This window comes from Palaemon carinicauda, chromosome 1 (genome assembly GCF_036898095.1).
Source record: "Palaemon carinicauda isolate YSFRI2023 chromosome 1, ASM3689809v2, whole genome shotgun sequence".
Lineage (NCBI taxonomy): Eukaryota > Metazoa > Arthropoda > Malacostraca > Decapoda > Palaemonidae > Palaemon > Palaemon carinicauda.
The window spans coordinates 274,819,758-274,839,272 of record NC_090725.1 but is presented as its reverse complement, the minus strand read 5'-3'; the positions used below and the strand labels follow the sequence as shown (position 1 = coordinate 274,839,272).

Sequence of the window (19,515 nt, the reverse complement as noted above, 5' to 3'; positions counted from 1 at the left end):
GGTGATCAAGAGAACCAACCAGGCTCCTCACCGTCTGGTCATCGACCTCGAGCTCATGACATCAGGAGCATCAGCACGTCCCTGGAGTTTCAGAACTTTTCTGTGACGCAGGTGTTGCAAGTCGGCGTGTGAAAACGGCAAACCACGCTCACCACTCACTACCTACAAGACATAACCCACAGGAATCTTGATATTTCTACCTTCAGTCCTGTGGTGGCTGCACAAAATGTGGCCAATAACACCTCAGCTGCATTGTAGGACAAGTAGCAGTTGGTTAAGGGCAGATGTTACCCGTGAGTAAGTCTGGAATGAATGTGTAAGTGACTGACCACTTCCTCTATCATTCTTCCCTCTCTTTGGTTTCAACATCCGGGGAACTCTGCAAGCTGACCTCCTCTAACTGCCGGTGGGTACCATCGTTCTTTGTGGAACCTGATATATGAATGCTGTATATACAGTACAGTATTTGTTTTGTCCTTGTCCTCCAAACAAGTTGGAGTTGGCCAATGTCTAGGTTAAGTGCTGAGTTTAGTCCAGAATTAAGCTTACTTGGTCTATTCACAAAACTAAATTCTTACACCTAGCACAGATTGCATAGGCCATTAACCTTTAAGATTAATGAGGTGTAATGGTGACCTATAAACAGCTTGTGCAAAGCAAAGAGTATAATACACCCTGGGTCAGTCACCAGCCAGTTGGTTTTTGGACTTCCACCCACCATGGAGTGGGTCTCCACTGAAAAGAGCGTAATGGTTTGTATAGTGTCTGAACAAATGATAAATTTGGTAATAATTTGTATTTTTCCTAACTACAGTAGACAAACCTGGAGCTCTTTACACATACTGGTCTCGCCATCACCTTCGTTAAGAAGTCCTGCCGCAATTGCAAAATGACGGTTTGTTACTAGTGTAAGTATTAGTGGGGTGGCTAGTCTACTACCCTGCTCCCCCCCCCCCCCCCTGCTAATTAGTAGAGGGTAACCACTCCTCGTAAAAGCTTAACGGCTGGTTTCAGCTATCACTGAATTATATTTCCATTCTAAAGAGCTCTTGTGAGGAAAAATACAAATTATTTCCAAATTTGTTATGGTTATGAATAGTTGTGTCACTATTTATCTTCCAGTTAGGAAAAATACAAATTATTTCAAAATTTGTCATGGTTATGAATAGTTTTGTCATTTTTTATCTTAATGTTACAAGCATTTTGACTTCAGATTCAAACTTATCTAAAAATAATTATTTTTTAATTAGTTTGAATGTCAGAAACTTTAAATTAGGATTATCAGCTTCTCTTTGCATGGAGCTGTCTGTTCCTTGTAACCATGCTGTTAATTAATCCTATAATGCAAGTTTGTCGTTAGTCTTCTCACATGCATATCTTCTTGAAAGTTTCCTAATTAGATTTCAAAAATGTGTTATATGCAATAGCTGTTTTCAAAATATTTTATATGGTAATGAGACAAAGTTGGATATGGATGCTTATCTTGATATGTCATTGCAATAAAGTTATGATAATTTATATAAATTACAAAGTTAAATTTTTCTTTCAACAGCCTGATCCATATTATGTTAACCGTGCTTTTTGGAGAGCAGCATCGGTTATGTTGGGAGCAGTTTTGGAAACTGTTTTCAAAGACGACATATATGTTGAGCTTTGTTCGTTCCCTTCTCCGAATGGTACGTCAGTACTGTAAATTTGTATTGTAGTAGTTGTAAGTCTGTAGTTGTATTGATACTTTTTATGTTCTCAAATATCTGGTTAAATTTTATTAAACAAGTATTTATTAATTTGCTCCTCTGGATTATATACTGATTAATAGTGAAGATTCCATTAAAATGAGTAAATTCTCCTAATTTTATACCACAATATATATTGTTCATCAGTGACTATATGTCATTGTCATTTCTTTAACAGTTTTGTTTTATTGAGATTATTTTTGTTTGTAGTGCGCACTGGAAGTTTTGTGTATGACGTTGACCTGAAGAGGCCTAGTTGGGAGCCAAGAAAGGTTAGTTAAAGAGTACCGTATAATATTTGTATCATAAGAATTAAATAGAAGATAATAGTTATACCTATGAACCTCCCCTGATATTCATAATGCTGTTTTTGAAGTTTTGACTTACACCAACGCTACCCCAAAACTAAAAAATTCCTGTTTTCTTTCCTTTAAAAGGTCATGTCCCTGCCCACCAAAGTAACCTTTGATTTCAGCTGTTGGTGAGAACGGGATATTTTTACTGATCTCTTGGTTTATTGGCAGAAATTAACTAGGTAGAATTTTTTTTTCTCTTTTTTTTTTTCCAGCATGTTTGTGACTTGTGTTTGTCAAGGATGCAGCAAGACTTGAGGAAGTGTCCCAATGTGCCAACGAAGACGCGGTACGTTTATGAGTGCCAGGGCAAAGTATCCTATCAGCCGTGCCCTTCCTGCAGGGGACACTCGTGCAGTCAAGGGTCGTCCTGTGATGAGTGTCTGGAGTAAGTACAGCAGGAGGTGGAGGTAGTCCAATAGGGACTTTTGTCCTTTGGGTCTCGGAAAGGGAGAGGGTTATCTGTAACTGGCTGTGGGAACCCAGTAGTCATCGAAGAAGATTTCCCAACCTGATGATCAATTCCTACCACTTTTAGCTGTTTTTGAGAGTCTGCCGGAAGAACTTTCTTCTTGGTGAAGGTAGTATACTTATTACTTTATTGTAATGCGCCAGCAGAAAAAGGAGACAAGGGTTTACGCTACAAGTCTCTAGGATTCGATGGTCTGACAGAGATGACTGACAGCAACTTGATTAACTCAATTGGCATAAGTCTGTAGGAATCTGTGAAGGAGATCTTCCTCGGCAAGAGAGATCCCCTGTGAGCTCTACATCTCGTTTCACCCTTAGGGAGAGTAACAGGACCCTCTTCCTATTCTTCTGCCTGGAGAGCGCATCAATCATTGATGTACCAGGAGAAGAAAGAGGAAACAGAGACTTTTCATTTGGATTTCTCAGTCGATGGATAGTGATGATTCTGAGAACGACCTAGACCAGTGGTATTCACTAATTTCTTCAGGAGAGCCAAAAGTTTAGGACATACTCAGAGTACGAGCCACATAAGCCATAAAGGTATATATATACATGCATACATATATATATATATGTATATATATATGTATGTGTGTGTGTGTGTGTAAAACGTGTTCGTGTGTGGGATCTAAATTCAATTTTTGCTGGGTTTCCAAAGACACGTATTTATAAAGTAAAACTAGTAACCTACCTTATTACTAAATAGATAATGTTAAAATTCTTGGCTTTACTAACATAAAAGTCAATATGAATATGGTACCTTCGTTTAATTTTGAAATGACCAGAAATGTCCAAGCGGTTTCTTCACTTTCTCCAAGCTATATTTGTAATTTGTCCCGGCTATTCTTGTTAGGATATCCAAATGTCTATTAGTGACTATTCCTCTGTTTTCTCTTCGCAATATTTACAGTTGAAAATTTAGAGTATGTGCTCACAAAGTAGCACATCACTTTATGTGCAGTCTGCTTCAAAACTGGGTAGTTTATATCTGGGGCAGTATGCCAGAAATTTCCCTCCCCTGATTTTAAAATCGCCTTTAGCGTTCTATTTGCCCACAGCTCAACGATCTGAACCCACCGGAGAATGATCAGGGAAAAGTTTAGCGAGTATAGAACTCAAGGTTAAAACATACACATTAGATGGGGTCTCAATTAAAGGGAATAAGTCCTTGTTATTCATTGCCTCAGACTCCTTTCCCAATTCTTTTAATGCATTCTTGAAAGTGATATAGCTGAAACTTTGCAACATTTCTGGATTGCCAAGTGTGGCTTTCCTAAGGTTTGGAAAATGTACAAATTGCTTTTAAGGTATGAAAAGTGATGTGATCTTGTTTTGAAATGCTTTGACTCCACCTACCATTGCAGCTGCTGTTTACCTCTCTCATGTAACTTTAATTTTAGTGCCTTCAGGTGGTAGGCGAGATCAGTTAGGAAAGACAGTTTCCTTATCCACTCAGGACTCTCAAGTTCAGGTTCAACTTTTCCTTTGCTTGCAGTGATCCCACGAATTTGAGGCAGGAGACGCAAGAATCGTTCAAGCACTCTGCCTCGAGATAATCATGTCACTTCATTAAGCATCCGTCACATTCAGCCAGAAGTTCACGAAATTGACGATGTTCAATCTCCTTGAATAAAAGAATTACCACCCGAACAACCAGCTGCATTACATTTTCAAGTTCACAATCTTTGAGTTTTGTCACAAGTGCCTCCTAATGAATTATACAATGGAATAAGGCCAAGTTTGGAATTTCCTTTTCCTTCCTCATTAATCCAATGAGACCCTTTTCTTTGTCTCATGTTGGGGACAGCAGGACATACACAAACCATGTTAGACCATTTTAGGTTATTGTCAGAAAAAAAACAAATAGTGCAGTCATAAAAGTGATATGATTTGTTTGAAAGAAATTGCATCATTATTATTAAAACAACAATACATTTTCTCTGCTGATGCCAAAACACATTCTTTAACAATCTCTTTATCTGGTAAAAGGTTTCTTATGTTTGGCCAAGATCCATGCAATATATGTTGTCTGTAAAATTCTCTGCAACATATGAAAAGTAAAGAATTGCCAGGGCCACTATATTCTGTTCATTTTCATCTGGCCAAAATAAATAAACATTAAGATCCCAATTACTCAGTCATGGAAACTTGAAAATCAATGATTCTATGGTATGAGGTAAAAATATGGCTCGCCATTTACAATTATTTATTTTCTTTTTTAAGTGAATTTTATTTCATGCAACCCTGATAGAGTAGTCAATATTTCTGAGTTTATATTTTTAGCCAGATGAACCTTTTCCTATTGCCAATCTTAATAAAAGATGCATGATACGGCAAAAGGATGAAATTTTTATGTAGTACTTAGGAATTTTTCTTTGATCACTGATGAATTCTCTACATTTCTCTTTCTCTCCTGCGAGCCACCAATCTGGCCATTGCGAGCCGCCATTGGCTCGCGAGCCGCGCAGTGAAGACCACTGACCTAGACTAAAGGAAATTACCGGGGTGGTAGGCAGTTCCAAAGCAAGGTCCGAATCTCTTGCTGATATTATTGGAGATGCAGGATTTAAAGGAGCCTTTCATTTAGCAGCCTTTATTAAAGAGGAATTCGTTGACCTTCTGGATCAGTTTTACTTTCCTCTTTCGTCAGAAAACGATCTGTTCAGACATGCAAATATTTAGATGTTGGAAAATATCCATCAGGAGATGAAGAATGATAGTGAGAAGTAGGTCTTGAGTGCCTAGCTGAAATCGATGGAGAATCCTTCATGTATTATGAAGGTGAACGCTTGTTCTGTACTTATCCAACTGAGTTGTTGATGAATGCCTGGAACGTGACGGGGAACCTCGAGGGAGATATGCAATTCGATCAGGGAGACACTGATGAGAACAAGGAGAACCGCATACTTTGAGCTCTTTAGGAGCGATGACGTCGAGAAGGAGAGAGTTCTTTATGCCAACGGTGAGGGGGTGACTCTTCCTGTGATGAAAGCTTCTGTGAAGGACTGGAACTGATGATTCTTGTCATCAGGCTGGATTTATGTGGACCAGCAAGTGTACGGTACCGAGGATGAGATCGCTTGATGCGTATGCGCTTATATCCGGGGGGAATGAAGTGCATGGAGGTTCTCTCGCAATCCAAGGTGTATGTCCCAAGGAGCCAGAATGCACGTGAGAAACAGAAGAGTGACGAGTACATGTCTTCTGTGCAGGGGAAGGAGGAAGATGAGGAGGAGGCTGTTTCTCTTGTTTATGTCTGCGGGAACCACTGATACTTGCTCTTCTACTGGGCGCTTTGACACGAGAAAGTGATTCAGACTCTACTAGAGAAGAGTCGGAATGGAGAGTCCCGGGAGAAGAAGTAGGAGGCCTAGACTTCTTCGACTTCCTGGAAGACTCCGAAGGTGAAGGATCCCTATTAGGCTTCTTCTTTCTCTTGCTGAACTTTACTCACTGCAAGGGTGACCACTCCTGACTTTCGTCACAAGGAAAGGTTTCAGTACATAAATGGCCTCTACAAACTCAGCATAGTGAATGAGGATCAACCTTAAGGCTACTTATGAAAGGGCCGCAGGTTTTATGTGGCACTCCCAGATATGTCCACATAATTGGCATGATCACAAACACACTAGAATGAAAGTAAAAGAATTAGTAATTCTTCCAAAAGCATAGAGGAGAATAATTGCACTCTCCAATGGCTTAAGTCAAAATGCTTGGGATCACTGGTGGCTAGACGGGTATAGGCGGCTACTCCTACCGGCCCACCAGTGAACTTTCGGCTGTTATGTTTATATCTCGAATAAGATTTAACTGCCATGTTCCAGCTTTCGCTGTTTTCTCTCTCCTATAGTAAAGGACGATGGTTTGTATTATCATGTAGGAAGAAATACATTTTTAGGGTTTCTATAGAGACGACTGGCGAAATCTAACCGAAGCCCTTTGCGTCAATAGGCATTGCAGGAGATGATGATATTGTACTTCTCGTTCAATCTCCAACCAAATTACTGATCAGTTGTGAGCCTTCTCTTATGCAACAGCCTAATTTTACGTAAGGATAACACCAAGGAATCATGTGGGATAGAAATGCATGAATCATTTCACCATTTTTTGACCTTATATTCTTCATAGATAGGTTGAATTTTCATCTTGACCACAGTGAGAGTATCTGGGTGGTGGAGAAAATAAACATCAGTAAAATTGAACTCTGGTCAGTCAAGTTGAGTTTCCTGCTGTGGTAGGGTGTTTTGGTGGAAAAGTTTGTAGCTTTTATGTCAGGAGGAAAATCTGTTATCCGTGATATTGTTTATGCATCTGTAAGTGTCAAGAACTTTTATTGGGCTTTCCTTCACATGTTTTCTGGCCTGTGAAAGGGTAATTAATGATGATAATTCTAATTCTTGGTACTGGACTTTCTTGCTAAAAACCAACCAGATGGTCACTAGGTTGTAGAAAGTTACTCACTGTTCACCATACTATCCCAGTCGTATGACACTATTTCGAAGAAATGACAGGAAGATTTATGTGTTTTGTGGAAACATTGTTATACCTTAAATTAATGGGAAGGCCATTGTATATTTTTGACAGAGATTCAATAAACTGGTGGACATCTTTGTTTCAAGGTATTGAGAGTTGCCCACTGAGTAGATGCAGGGTAAGTAAGGTAACCTAGCCTTAATAGATTTACATTTTTCAGGTTTCTACAATTTACTTCTCTTTCAATCTTCAACTAAACTACAGATTGTCAGTTGAAAAACTTATGTAACAATTACCTGTGTGGATAAAGATAAGTTTGCATTCAAGAAGAGAAGTATTTTAAAATTTCATGGCTCAAGCCCTGCCTCCCTTTATTTTGCATAACTAGACTCAATGATGAGTTTAAAAGTATTTATAATTTTTATTTAAAAGAAATTGGGTTGGTACAGTACTGTATAACCGGTGAAGTGGAGCATACAGTACTGAAATTTTACATTAATTTTTTTTAACCTTTTGACAAATATATGGAATGTCACATTTCCAAATGTCTCATAGATTTTGCACCCAACTACAAGTCAGGTTTATGGCTGGGAGTGAATGGGTCATTTCTTAGCATCATTATTGAATTTTGAAGTAAAAGATCGCAAAGTTGTTGTTGCTGATGGGCACCATGGTGAATATAGGAATGTGATATCTGGTGTTCCTCAGGGTAGTGTTCTTGGCCCATTACTTTTCATACTATAAACAGTAAAAATGACATGTGGTTTGGACTAGAAAACAAGATTGATGCATATGCAGATGATGCTACTCTTTGCATTAATTCCATATCCTGAATGTAGATATGGGATTACTGAATCCCTTAATAGAGATCTAGCTAGAATTAGTGCATTGTGCAAATTATGGGGCATGAAGATGAATCCTAACAAAACTCAAAGTATGATGGTAAGTATATCAAGGACAGTGGCTCCTCAACATCCAGATCTCAGCATTGAAAATGTTTCTTTAACACTGTATGACTTTTAAAATTTAGGTGTGATTCTCAACACCAAATTTACTTTTGAGAAACACATTATGTCTGTGTCTTCTTCAATTGCACAAAAAATTGGCTTATTGAAGTGTTTTAAATATTTAACTTAGCCGGTGAATATATAATAGCTGCAACTCTGCGGCTCGACAGAAAACACACTCAAAAACTCGCGAGCGATCGCTATGAAGGTTGCGGGTGTGCCCACCAGCGCCACTATCGGCCAGATACCACTCTTGCATGTAAACAAACCCTTCAATTCTTCTCTGTCGACGTTGACGACAAGATGTATCAATACTTGCTGTAGAACCTGGAGTTTTCTCAACATATTTGGTGAAGTACTTCATTTTGGTTTGAGCTTTCGCAGTGCAGGTGTTTTATCTTCATCTTAAATCTTAAACTCGTTTTTGGATAGATTTAATTTTTGATGACAAGAGAGAGAGTATGAACTTTCTTTGACTTTTAAATGGCCGACCCTTCCCTTAGACGGAAGTGTGTTTTAGGCTTTTAGCAATTATCTTATCACGTTATAAATTAATTATAGATTTTCCTCTATATATTTTATATCTCAACCGCCTTTATTAGGCCTCTTCGATAAGCTTTCCATTTATAATAAACATCAAAATAAATTTTAATGATTTGTTTATATGCGACCTTTCCTGAGAGTAGGCGGTCCTAACTTGGAAACCGAAGTTAAACAACGTTGAGCCCTTTTCAATCGTAAATAACTTTTACAGAGCTAATGATTTAAAACTTATTAAATGAAATATTTTTAGTAAATATTTTATGATAGTTTTTTTCTTTGAATAGTCTTCGTACTGTTTCAAAGATGAACTAACGTTTAGTTTATTTATGCTACGCAGTTTGCGCTCTATCGTTACGATAGAGAGAGAGAGTATCACGGTTTCACTTTGCAGAAAGAGTAAATCGATTCTGACGTTTTGTTCTTTTTTCTTTCAAAGCTTAAATGTTTTAAACCTTTCAGTTTTTTCCTTTGGTCAAATAACCTGTTTATTGACGAAAGGTAAGTGGGCTCTTCTCTTCGGTGCGAAATCAAGAGAGAGAGAGAGAGAGAGAGGAAAGAGAACGTTCCGATCTTTATCTCGTCCCAAGCGAGTAACGTTGTTCTCGAGTTACTCTCGTCCCTAGTCTCTGTACGGGGAGAAAGGATAAAACGTTTTTAGTTTTTATTCTCGTCCCAAGGCACTGTACGGTGAGAGATTGAAAACGTAGTTTTGAATGAACTAGTGTTTAGTCTCTTCCCCAGCCACTGATTTTTTTATTTTAAAATATGTTTACTGTTTTTTGCTGGTATTAATGTGCTTACATTATACGACTGATTTCACAATTACAACCTTTTGATGAGGGTAGAATTGCGTGCTTCAGGTAGAAATCAGTTTTATTCATACCTAATGTGAATTGTTAAAAAATTCGATTTCAGTGAAATAAGTGCAAAACAGAAAATCGTAGTGATAAAGTGATATTGCGCAAAGTGTTATCAGTGTTGCGACCGTGGGTTCGTCTGTTCGTGCCTGTCGTTCGCCTAGTCCGGGACCTCTTGCAAGCTCCCAAGCCCAGGGGAGAAGTAATGTCGTACGACTTATGGGTTCGAGAGGCCTTGATCAGCGAACAGACGTTCCCTCTATGGTATCAGGTGTATCTTACCAAGATCACCCCTACCATAAGGCGAGAGAGACGATTTTCTCCTCGTCATCCGAAGGCTTTTCGCATAAGAAACCGTGAAACAAGTTTCGAGGCCCTTTAAGCGAAAGTCAGTCCTTTCAGGACAGGTCCAGCGTCCTGGTTTTAACTATTAGGACAGCTCTGACCCTATGCAGTCATCGGAAGACTGCTCGCCGCCTAAACAAAAGCGTAACACAGACTCCGAGAGTCTTTTTGTAGGCAAGGTTTTGCAGTCACAGACGTTACCCTCGTCTCTTACCGCAACCATTCCCGTTGATCCTAAATGCGTTGTACGGCAAGACATGCAGAATAAGCTTGCCTCCCTTATGGAAGACTATTCTGCCGATAAGTCCGTTGAGCCTAGCCGTTTATCTCATCGAGATCCTGGCCTTCAGCCACCCTAACGTTCCTTTGTGCGTCCTGTTGACGTTGGCGTAGCCAAGTCACGTCAGTCAGGTTGTTTAGAACCACACTCGATGCGGTCTCGTGTGGATTTTCAGCCACATTTGGATGTTAGGCCACTTGCTGATGCTCCTGTTGACGTTCAGGACGTTCGCCAACAATCGGAGTTGACTTGTTTTGACGCTGAGCGTCAACCTCCGCATTCTAGAGTTGTTTTGACGCTGAGCGTCAACCTCCGCATTCTAGAGTTGTTTTGACTGCTCAGTCTAGGCGGTCAAAGCAGTCTCGAGTGGACGCTGTGCGTCCTCACGCACCTGTTGTTGTTGACAGTTCACAGACTGTCAAGCAGTTACATGACGTTGCGTCCTGGTCCGCTACTAATGCACCAGTGCGTGTGGACTCTGCTTGTAAAGCATTGCCACCACGGTAGGTCTCTCCCTTGCTTGAGACTCGGCTATTGTCGGACAAGGTTCCTTCAGATGAGGAAGTTGCTGTTCCCCCTCCTACTGATATTCCCTTGAGGACTCTGTCAGACGGAGAGGAGCCTTAAGCTGCTTAGCCTTCTATGGACTTTAAATAAATCATGCTGATTTTTAAGGATCTTTGTCCGGATCTTTTTGTAACTGCTGCTCCTCGTTCGCCTAAACGTCAGAGCTTACACTAGGCCTAGCTACTTCGAAGCCGTTGTTTTATAAGCTAGTGCTCTCTCGCTCTTCTAAGAGAGCTTTAAGTTTGCTTGGCGACTGGTTTATCACCAGGAGGAGTTTGGGGGAGACAGCCTTTGCTTTCCCTTCTTTTAAGCTTGCTTATAGAGCGAGAGTCTGATATGACACGAGAGAAGTTCTCGGCTTGGGAGTTCCTGCCTCTGCCCAGATAGACTTCTCAAACCTCATAGACTCTCCCTGGCGCCTGGCCATGAGACGCTCCAAGATTTCACAGGTCGACTTCGGAGCTATTTTCGAGCCTTTGAAGTTTTGCTGTACAATTATGTCATGCATAAACAAGGCTTTCAGGGATGGCTCCAATGATCTGACAGCCACGTTCTCTGCAGGAACAAGTCCCTCAGGGATGGCTCCAATGATTTGGCAGCCATGTTCACTGCAGGAGTACGTAAGAGGCAAGTGTGCTCAATGTGTTCATTGTCAAGACAAACTTCACGATGAAGTCTACCAGGCTGTCTTGACAGCATTTATGGAAGGCGACTGGATGGTCTCTCTCGACCTTCAGGAGGCATACTTCCACATTCCTATACACCCGGATTCCCAACCGTTTCTGAGGTTTGTTTACAGGAATGTGGGGTACCAGTTTCGAGCCCTGTGCTTTGGCCTCAGTCCTGCGCCTCTCGTGTTTACGAGGCTCATGAGGAATGTGGCAAAATCCCTCCATCTATCGGGGATCCGAGCCTCCCTGTACTTGGACGACTGGCTTCTCAGAGCATTGTCCAGTCTTCGCTGTCTGCAGGATCTACATTGGACGTTGAGTCTGGCCAGGGAGTTGGGACTTTTGGTCAACCTAAAAGTCCCAACTGATCCCATCCCAGATTATTCTATATTTGGGGATGGAGATTCGCAGTCAAGCCCTGCTCGAAGTCCAACTAATGCTGAAACGAAACGTTTATTCAGTCAGGAGTTGGAACAGTCTCGTAGGGACTCTCTCATCCCTGGAGCAGTTTGTCTCACTAGGGAGACTACACCTTCTGCCTCTCCGGTTCCATCTAGCCTCTCACTGGAACTAGGACAAGACATTAGAGACGGTATCATTCCCAGTCTCCGAACCAGTAAAGGCATGCCTGAAATGGTGGGACAGCAATATCAGTCTGAGAGAGGGACTATCCCTAGCAGTCAAGAACCCAAACCACGTGTTGTCCTCAGACGCGTCGGATTTGGGTTGGGGTGCGACCCTGGACGGTCGGGAATGCTCGGGTCTGTGGACCTCAAGTCAGAAGAGCATGCACATCAACGGCAAGGAGCTATTAGCAGTCCACTTGGCCTTGATGATATTAGAAAGCTTCTTCGAAACTAAGTGGTAGAGGTCAACTCAGACAACACCACAACTTTGGCGTACATCTCCAAGCAAGGAGGCACACACTCCTTCACGCTGCTCGAGATCGCAAGGGACCTTCTCTTATGGTCAAGAATTCGAGGCATCTCCCTGTTGACGAGATTCATCCAGGGGGACTTGAACGTCTTGGCAGACTGTCTCAGTCGGAGGGGTCAGGTGATACCCACGGAATGGACCCTCCACAAGGACGTGGGCAAGAGTCTTTGGGCTACTTGGGGTCAACCCACCATAGACCTCTTTGCCTCCTCGTTGACCAAAAGGTTACCAATCTATTGCTCTCCAGTCCTAGATACAGAAGCAATCTACATAGACGCGTTTCTACTGGATTGGTCTTTTCTGGACTTATATGCATTCCCACCATTCAAGATAGTCAACAAGGTACTGCAGAAGTTCGCCTCTCACGAAGGGACAAGGTTGACGTTGGTTGCTACCCTCTGGCCCGCGAGAGAGTGGTGCACCGAGGTACTTCAATGGCTGGTAGACTTTCCAAGAAGTCTTCCTCTAACGGTAGATCTGTTACGTCAGCCCCACGTAAAGAATGTCTATCAAAGCCTCCCCGCTCTTCGTCTGACTTCCTTCAGACTATCGAAAGACTCTCAAGAGCTAGAGGCTTTTCGAAGGAGGCAGCCAGTGCGATTGCAAGAGCTAGGAGAGCTTCTACCATTAGAGTATACCAGTCGAAGTGGGAAGTCTTTCGAGACTGGTGCAAGTCAGCATCTGTGTCCTCGTCCAGTACCTCTGTAGCCCAAATCGCAGATTTTCTTTTACATCTGAGAAAGGTTCACTCCCTTTCAGCTCTCACGATTAAGGGCTACAGGAGCATGTTGGCTTCGGTCTTTCGACATAGAGGCTTAGATCTTTCCAACAATAAAGATCTCCAAGATCTCCTTAAGTCTTTCGAGACCTTTAAGGAACGTCGTTTGGCAACTCCTGGATGGAACTTAGACGTGGTCCTAAGGTTCCTCATGTCAGACAGGTTTGAGCCATTACATTCAGCCTCCCTGAAGGATCTCACCCTCAAGACACTTTTCCTAGTGTGCTTGGCTTCGGCTAAAAGGGTCAGTGAACTTCATGCCTTCAGTAAGAACATCGGCTTTTCTACAGAAAAAAGCCACTTGTTCACTTCAACTTGGTTTCCCGGCCAAAAATGAACTGCCTTCTCGTCCTTGGCCTAAATCTTTTGATATTCCTTGCTTATCAGAGATCGTAGGCAACGAACTGGAAAGAGTATTATGTCCTGTTAGAGCTCTTAAGTTCGATTTAGCTCGTACTAAGTCATTACGAGGTAAATCTGAGGCATTATGGTGCTCAGTTAAGAAACCTTCATTGCCTATGTCAAAGAATGCTTTGTCATATTTTATCAGATTTTTTTTTTTTTAATACGAGAAGCTCATTCTCACTTGAATGAGAAAGACCGATGTTTGCTTAAGGTTAAGACGCACGAAGTTAGAGATATAGCAACCTCCGTGGCCTTCAAGCAAAATAAATCTCTGCAAAGTATTATGGACGCGACTTTTTGGAGAAGCAAGTCAGTGTTCGCGTCATTTTACTTAAAAGATGTCCAGACTCTTTACGAGGACTGCTACACACTGGGTCCATTCGTTGCAGCGAGTGCAGTAGTGGGTGAGGGTTCTACCACTACATTACCCTAATTCCAATATCCTTTTTAATCTGTCTCTTGAAATGTTTTTAATATTGTTTTTTTGGGTTGTACGGAAGGCTAAGAAGCCTTTCGCATCCTGATTGATTTGGCGGGTGGTCAAAGTCATTTCTTGAGAGCGCCCAGATTAAGGGTTTGATGAGGTCCTGTTGTATGGGTTGCAGCCCTTAATACTTCAGCTCCTGGGAGTCTTTCAGCATCCTAAGAGGATCGCTGGGCTTCGTGAGGAAGACAGACTTATAAGGCAGAGTAATCGTCTAAGTCAACTTCCTTACCAGGTACCTATATATTTGGGTTTTGTTATATTGATAACTGTCAAAAACTCTTAGCTTATACGCTTTAAACTTAATTAACTCTGGTCTCTACCCACCGCCTTGGGTGTGAATCAGCTATTATATATTCACCGGCTAAGTTAAATATTTAAAAATGATATTTTAATTATAAAATAAATTTTTGAATATACTTACCCGGTGAATATATAAATTAAAGGCCCTCCCTTCCTTCCCAATAGAGACGCAGCGGGACGAGAAGAATTGAAGGGTTTGTTTACATGCAAGAGTGGTATCTGGCCGATAGTGGCGCTGGTGGGCACACCCGCAACCTTCATAGCGATCGCTCGCGAGTTTTTTGAGTGTGTTTTCTGTCGAGCCGCAGAGTTGCAGCTATTATATATTCACCGGGTAAGTATATTCAAAAATTTATTTTATAATTAAAATATCATTTTTAATTCTTTCATACTACCTTGTTTCAAGTATTGTTCTCCTGTCTGGTCTTCAGCTGCTATTCTTATCTTAATTTGTTGGACAGAAACTTATGGTCAATTAAATTTCCTCTTCCTGATCTAGGTACTCATCTCTGGCACCGCCGTTCAATTAGTTCGTTATGCATGTTGCAAAAGATTTTTCATAATTCTGATCATCCTTTACATTCAGATCTTCCCGGACAGTTCCATCTCTTCCTAATACTATGCATGCAGTTAATTTCTAATAGTCAGGCTTTCTCAATACTACACAGTATTCTTTAAGTTTTATTCCAGCTTTGACCAAGTTGTGGAATGATATCTTCCTAATCGGGTAGTTGAATAAGTAGAACTTCAAAAGTTCAAAGTTGTAGCAAATGTTTTTATGTTGAACAGACTGACATAAGTCTTTTTATAGTTTATATATTGAATATATGTTTTGATCTTGTTACCGTTTTTAAAATATTTTATTAATTGTTAAATATTTCACTTATCATTTATTTATTTCCTTTCCTCACTAGGCTATTATTCCTTGTTGGAGACCTTGGGCTTATAGCAACTTGCTTTTCCAACTAATATTGTAGCTTAGCTAATGATGATAATAATTTCTTGATCATTCAAACAATTTTTTTTTATGTTTTTTATTTCAGGAGGAACTTCGTACTCTGTCAGGAGCGATGACCAAGCTTTCTCTTTCTGCACTTCCTTTTGAGAGATTAGAAGTTGACGCAAAATTAGCATTTGAGATGTTTTCAGACAATCAATACAAAAGAGCGCAAGTTCCACACATAGCAGCCCAAGGAGAAAAAGGTAAGAATGTATTGTTATTCCTTTTGTTTTGTGACCCATTAGTATAGATTTTTAAATTACTTGTTACATGACAATTACTTTGGTATAACGTTTTTGTTACACTTCTGTAATTAATTAAATATCCATATGCAAACCCTTTTATTACAGTGATTTTATTACTTTAGAAATTACTGAAGGATCTTAGCAATGTCCCTTCATCTCCTACCGGCCCCACTTTGAAGTCTTCTATTTTGCCTGTTTCCACTTTTTTTCATCCATCTTGCTGTCCAACCTATATTCAATTTTTACTAATTACTGTATTGCAATTACAGGTGCACCTCTGTCTTGAATGGCCTCTATGGCTCCAGAACAGAGCCATGAGGCTAAAATTCTGTAACATATCTTATAAGTGAGTTTTTTATTCATACCTGATGATTTCTTTTTTAGAAGAAACTATTACTAATAAGAACTTTCATTTTTCAATATTAAACTTACCCGATAATCATGTAGCTGTCAACTCCGTTGCCCGACAGAATTCTATGGAGGGATACGCCAGCTATCACAATACTAGAAGGGGGTGTATTTACCAGCGCCACCTGTGGCCAGGTACTCAAGTACTTCTTGTTGACACCTCCTCAATTATTCCTCTGTCGTGCTTCCGGCAAGACGTTCTGGGATACGCTTATGTTCTTGGAGTATTTTCACGTCTTTGGTGAAGTATTTCTCTTTGATTTCGGCTGTCGCTTTACTGGAAACTTCTATATTAGCTTAGTTAGCTTTTGGAATTAATTTGATTAATTATGGTGACGAGAGAGTATGAACTCTCGTTCACCTTTCAATGGCCGACCCTTCCCTTAGACGGAAGTGTTGGTGTCTAAGAGAGTATAGACTCTCTTTCTTAATTTTGCTTAACAAAAGTTATAGATTTATTTTATATCTCTCCGCCTCTTATAGGCCTCTTCGATTAACTTCCTTTTATTATAAACTCATTAAAATTATTTTTTATATTTGTTTATATTCGACCTTCCTAATAGTAGGCGGTCTTTTACCGAAGTTAATAAACTTTGAGCCCGTCATTTCGGTTTTACCTGTTAACATATTATGCTATTTTAATGTTTTTGAAAGAATTTCTTTGATAGTCTCTACTGTTTTCAAAGTTGAACTAACGTTTTGTTTTGTCTCTGCAGTTGTTGACGTTCAGAACGTTCAACTTGCACTCTATCGTTACGATAGAGAAAGAATGTTCACGGTTTCACGTTGCAGTAAGAGTAACCGTGTCTAGCGTTTTGTTCATTCTTTCTTAACTTAATGGTTTTGATCCTAATAAAGGAACTTTTCAGTTTTTTCCTTTAACAATAATATGTTTTAACGATATATATGATTGGGCTCTTCTCTCAGGTTCTAAGTCAAGAGAGAGAGAGAGAGAGAGAGAGAGAGAGAGAGAGAGAGAGAGAGAGAGAGAGAGATAGAGACGGAGGGAGAAAGAGGATAAACGTTTCATTCAAGCCTGCCAGGCGTACGAGTAACGTCGTTATCGTTTTTGCTCTTCTCCCTAGTCTCTTTAGGGGAAGAAACTAAACGTTTCTAGAGTGATCTAGTGTTTAGTCTCTTTCCAGCCACTGAATTATCTTTCATTAGATTTTTCTGTTACATTGTAATTCTGTTTTCGCAATTACTAACTTTGAGAAAGGATAGAATTGCGTATTTCAGGTACAAACCACTTAAAGTTTCGAGTTCAGTGAAATAAGTGCAAACAGAAATCAAAGTGATAAGTGATTAGTGCGTGAGGGTACTTTTGTGCGCGCCAGTCGTTCTCCCAGTCCGGGACCTCTTGCAAGCTCCCAAGCCCAGGGGAGAAGCAATGTCGAAGGGCATAAGGGTTCAGCAGGCCTTGATCGGCGCACAGAAGTATCCTCGGTGGTTGTGGGCGTGTCTTACCGAGACCGTCACTCCCACCCGCAGACGATTGAGCCCTTATTTTGCTCGTCTGCAGAAGAGATTAGGGGAGAAAATAAAGGCAGAGTATCGCTGGTCTCAGGTCTCAAGACCTCTTAAACGTTAAGTCCAGACCTATGCCAGACGTACGAAGTTAAAGTTCACAACCCGAATGCAGTCATTGGGTTAGCTCTGACTCTCCTCAGTCATCAGTTGATTACACTCCGCCTAAGAGGAGTAAGGTTCTGCCGCAACAGATCTCTGCTGTTAAGGCTTTACCTCAGCAGACCTTAGTGTCTGCCGACCCCAAGTTGACTCTACTGCAGTCCATACATGATACAGTCACAACTTTCGGTCTTGATGCGTGAGTGTCGGGCTGAGAGTGTTGCGCCTCCGCCTCCGCCTACACTCCCCCCCGCCTATGATCGCTCCGCCTGATCGCAGTACCATCTGCCAGGCGTACGATGTTGTGGACTCTACTACAGTCTATGCAAGCACAGCTTTCGGACTTGATGCGTGAGTGTCGGGCTGAGAGTGTTGCTCCTCCGCCTCCGCCTACACTCCCTCCACCTACACTCGCTCCGCCTGATCGCAGTACCACCTGCCAGGCGTACGATGTTGTGGACTCTACTACAGTCCATGCAAGCATAGCTTTCGGACTTAATGCGTGAGTGTCGGGCTGAGAGTGTTACTCCTCCGCCTCCGCCTACACTCCCTCCGCCTATGCTCGCTCCGCCTGATCGCAGTACCACCTGCCAGGCGTACGATGTTGAGCCACGTGCTGAGTTTGCTGTTCCCTGTGGTGTTCAGCCTCCGCCTTCCTTAAGGCAACCTTTACAATGGGATCAGGAGGATTATACCTCTCTTCCTCCGCCTCCACTTGCTGCTCCACCAGTGATGCAACACTCGGTTGAGGTACAACAACCTCTCCCGTCCATGAGTCAGTCTCCTCAGCTCTCGCTGCAGCGAGCTCAACCCTCCACAAGGCAAGCACCACAACACCTTAGCCTTGCGCCTCAGGAGCCTCAGCTTGCGAGACATTTACCTTGTTCTGCGCAGCCTCTTCCTCATCGCGCTCCGCTCACACCACAGGAACTGGAACTTGCTACTCCGCTTCCGCCAACCGCTCAGCAAGCGCAACCCTTGGGTTCAACCACTCATGCTAGGAGTCAGCCTCCTCCACCCATGCGCCTTCCTTCTGCTTGTCTTTTATTCAGCCTTTGCAGACTGAGCCTCAGGTGTTCCCTCAACGGAGTCTTGAAGAGGAAACCACAACTATTGTTGTTCCAGCTCGTTCTGACTCTGCTGTTCAGCATACCTTACCTCCATTTTCATACCATGGTTTAAACCCCATGCAAGCATGCATAAAGCACTCTAGCACTGGTCATGGAATTTCTGAGAAATGTTAAACGCCATGCACACGCTCTGCTTTCCTTACAGCAGGCTCTGCTTACAGCAGGCTCTGCTTACTACATGCTCAGCATACAGCATGCTCTGCATTCAGCATGCTCTGCATACAACATGCTCTGCATACAGCATGCTCTGCATTCAGCATGCTCTGCATACAACATGCTCTACATACAGCATGCTCTGCATACAGCATACTCTGCATACATCATGCTCTGCATACCTTACCGCATGCTTCTCAACACATCTTGGGTTGTTGCCAACTCACTAGACTGTCAAGCAGTTTCATAACGTTGCCTTCTAGTCTGCTGCTTTTGCACCAGTGAACCCTCACTCAGAGAACTTAGCTTTTCTAGGATAAGGTCCCTGTAGATGAGAAAGTTCTTTTCTCCCTCCTTCTGATATTCTCTTGAGGACTCTGTCATTTGGAGGGAGCCTTTAGCTGCATAACCTCTTATGGACTTTTATTTAAGCATAACATGCTTACAGGGAAGGTGATAGTTCCACTTCAGTCGCTAATCCCGTCTGTTACCACACCTGCTCCCATAGACCTTGAGCTGTGTTGCATGACATGCAGTCCAAGCTTAGTCCTTGTTAGAGGATTTTTTGTTTACGGAGTCAATGTGTCACGGGGAAGACGTTCAACAACCAACAGAAGTGACTTGTTGTGACGCAGTGCGGCAACCTCAGCAACCCGTTAAGGAGTTGTCTGTACGACCCAGACAGTCTAGACAGATTCGGGTTGTCACTGTACTTCCTCTCTTGCCCATGATTGACAGTTT

At 41.7% G+C, this 19,515-nt stretch overlaps 1 protein-coding gene across 1 annotated transcript in view; it reads left to right on the top strand.

Moving 5' to 3' along the window:
• Window positions 1–19,515, top strand: part of LOC137639215 (large ribosomal subunit protein mL39-like) — a 75,147-nt gene that overhangs the window by 51,072 nt on the left and 4,560 nt on the right. Inside the window, exons 5-7 of the mRNA XM_068371511.1 lie at window positions 1,553–1,676; window positions 1,947–2,008; window positions 15,253–15,412. Of these exons, the coding sequence (XP_068227612.1) occupies window positions 1,553–1,676; window positions 1,947–2,008; window positions 15,253–15,412 (346 nt within the window). The remainder of the gene's footprint in view (window positions 1–1,552; window positions 1,677–1,946; window positions 2,009–15,252; window positions 15,413–19,515) is intronic.